The sequence below is a fragment of the Dipteris shenzhenensis genome, chromosome 3, assembly GCF_047967505.1.
Source record: "Dipteris shenzhenensis isolate YYH24624 ecotype China chromosome 3, Dip_SZ_1.0, whole genome shotgun sequence".
In the NCBI taxonomy this organism is placed as follows: Eukaryota; Viridiplantae; Streptophyta; class Polypodiopsida; order Gleicheniales; family Dipteridaceae; genus Dipteris; species Dipteris shenzhenensis.
Window position 1 is genome coordinate 45,458,160 of NC_141598.1, and position 3,194 is coordinate 45,461,353.

The 3,194-nt window shown below is 38.6% G+C and overlaps 1 protein-coding gene across 1 annotated transcript; it reads left to right on the forward strand.

Annotated features, from left to right (window-relative positions):
• Window positions 1-252: 252 nt before the first annotated feature.
• Window positions 253-2,937, forward strand: LOC147903878 (short-chain dehydrogenase TIC 32, chloroplastic-like). The gene is made up of 8 exons (XM_087401862.1): window positions 253-529; window positions 646-880; window positions 983-1,062; window positions 1,143-1,299; window positions 1,536-1,614; window positions 1,866-1,950; window positions 2,456-2,505; window positions 2,741-2,937. The coding sequence occupies exons 1-8, from the start codon at window positions 415-417 to the stop codon at window positions 2,906-2,908; spliced, it is 969 nt and encodes a 322-aa protein (XP_087257988.1). The 5' UTR covers window positions 253-414; the 3' UTR covers window positions 2,909-2,937.
• The last annotated feature ends 257 nt before the right edge of the window (window positions 2,938-3,194 follow it).

Below are 3,194 nucleotides of genomic sequence, written 5' to 3' on the forward strand. Positions count from 1 at the left end.
TTTTTGGAGACGTTCCGTGAACCATATGAAATCTTTCAATTGGATAACCACATGGTTGGATAGGTATGAAACTCTTTAAAGGCCAACAATTGAGGGAGAAATAGTTACATTTTTGTTTTTTGGAGACGTTTCGTGAACCATATGAAATCTTTCAATTGGATAACCACATGGTTGGATAGGTGTGAAACCCTTTAAAGGCCAACAATTGAGGACTTGACGATGTCAAAGAAAAATGTCTCAATGGAAGTCATGCATGACGTTGCACAATGAAGCAATGCCTTGGGAAACAATTCTAGGAGATAACACAAGGACAATATAAAACCCAAAAGGAAACGCAATGAAAAACAACGAAATCTTGAGTGTTTTCTTCTAGTGTTAACGACAGCTTCCAAAAGCGTTATCACAGAGAAAACCATGAGCTTATTTTGCAAATCATCCTCCTCTACTTCACCTCCATTCGGCTCCTCGTCCACTGCTGAGCAAGTTACTAACGGCATCGATGCCTCCGACCTCACTGCCATCGTTACTGGTAAACTCATCACTCGGTGTAATTGCTGTTTATGGCCACCGTTTCGCGCTACATTTTCACAGAATTGCATGATCGAAGTGGTTGTTGAATGCTTGTTTCTGAAAATTTCACTCCAGGTGCATCTAGCGGAATCGGGATCGAGACTGCTCGGGTCCTGGCATTACGCGGGGCGCAGGTTGTGCTGGCCGTGAGGAATGTTGCTGCAGGAGAGAAGGTCAAAGAGAACATCCTCAAGGAGATCGGCAATGGTGCGCGTCTGCACGTTTTAGAACTCGACCTCAGCTCTATTCATTCGGTTCGCAACTTTTGTGGGCGATTCCTCGCCATGAATTTGCCTCTCAACATCTTAGTGTAAGCCTCTTGTCTTCTTCCGGGTTTCATCTGATGTCCGTTTCCTCAACTTCAATCTCGCTCATAGAACAGAAACTTACTCTGGATGCTTCACGACAACAGCAACAACGCAGGTATCATGGCTTGCCCATTTGCGCTTTCGGTAGATGGCATTGAATCGCAGTTCGCAACAAACCATGTGGGTAAGTTTCATTGTGATCTTGGACAGAGATGGGCATTACAATGAGAGAGAGATGAATGATTTGATTTTGGACGTCTGCAGGCCACTTCCTGTTGACGAATCTTCTACTGGACAAGATGAAGAGCACTGCCAAGGAAACAGGCATCCAAGGAAGGATAGTGAATGTGTCATCCATGGGACATAAGCTGTTCACATATCCTGGAGGCATTCGCTTCAACAAGTTGAACGATGAGTTCAGGTAACTACGAGCTTGTTTTTTCTTTAAATTTACTGGCATAGACTTGAACTTTGAAATGAGCGCGCACACAAACAAATATTGCCGGGAATCTAGCTCGTGGATTGAATCTTTGACCTCGGTCTCATCACTCATCCACCTCAACCACTAGAACACTTTCCCTTTGATTTGTGCATGATGAAGTGCCATTATTTTTTTACCAAGTAAGAAAGTCATAGTGTCTTACTTCGATCGTGCAGCTATTCACCTGAGCGTGCCTATGGGCAATCAAAACTTGCAAACATTTTACATGCAAAGGAGCTTGCAAGACGCTTCGAGGTATCGCTATCATGAACACATTATAATGTTGAAGTCGCTGTTATACATGTTCCTTAGTGCCTTTGTGTCTCCCTAGAGGTCACACCTCAACTTGACATATAGTGTACACACGTATGCATTGTGTGTGTTTGGTGTGGGGGTGCAAGGGTCATGCTATGCACAATTGTTATTGGTGCTTGTATAAGACATGATGGCTTGTTGAACGCTCTACTCACGTCGTTAACCTCTTTATGATCTACTTGTATTCACAGGAAGAAGGAGTAAATTTGGTTGCTAATGCACTACATCCAGGCATCTTTAAAACAAATTTGACTAGAAATAGTACATCTTTTTTGAGTAAGTCTATCATTGAAGATCCTTTGTTGATTTGGTGATGTTAGTTTATGCTATTTTTTGGAAAGATAAGCCAATGGGAAAGGAAAGTCATGTATACAAAGAAAATCATAAATGTATTATACTTGCAATTGAGCAAAATTAGTTTTTTAAAGCACAAATTGATGATTTAAATATGGAAATCCTATAAAACATCCTTGAGTAGTTTAGCAAAACCAGATTCTCATTTAGTTATACTATATTATAAGTATCTACCTTGCTTTCCTTGAGGTGAAAATGTCATTTATTTTCAAGCTAATTATTCATCTAGATTAAATTTACCTCTTATAGATGTGTGTGTGTGTGTGTGTGTGTGTGTGTATGTGTGTGCACTTGTGATTTCACCAATTTAAAGTGATATTATTTGCAAGGTCTTTCATGTGAAAAAATCTAGTTACTACTTTGCATTTTGTAATAATAATGATCATTGATGTCTGCAATATGTTGATCCAAATGAGCAACTTTACAGGGTTGATAGAGACTATTGTTGTTCCACTCGCTGGGAAGTCTATTCCTCAGGTTAGCATCATAGCAAAAACACGTTGGAAGAATGTGATCTTTGTTCATTATAGAATCAAGATTTATACTATTTTATGTCATTTTTTTGTGGCATTTCAATTAATGTATTTGATTAGTGAAGAGATACATGCATATTTGCAACAATAGTTTATTTTGTGAAGAATTATACATGTTAGAGAGAGAGAGAGAGAGAGAGAGAGAGAGAGAGAACATATTATGTCTAATCCTTGCACAGGGTGCAGCTACTCAATGTCTCTTGGCCCTACACCCATCCATCAATAATGTCAATGGGAAATTCTATGATGATTGTAAAGAGGGTAAGCCAAGTGCTATGGCATGTGATTCAAAACTTGCAAAGGAGTTGTGGGACTTTACTGAGAAGCTTATTGTTTCGAAAGATTAATCATTATGCAAAAAGTATTCAATTCTTGACTTGAGAGTAAACCTTATTAGATTATGTAAAAGACTTTTTGATGTCAACTAAGTGGAGCTAGATTTTTTTTTCTAGTAACAAATGTGTAATGACAAAAGTTATTCATTTAGGTCAAATTGAAATGGTTATCTACACAATGTAACACTTTCTTGAAACTTTTTTATCTTTGCATTTCAAAACACACTTTCAATACGTAAAACAAGCCTTAGAGATATTGTTGAAAAGAATTCTACCCCTTGTTAAGATGAGTTGTATT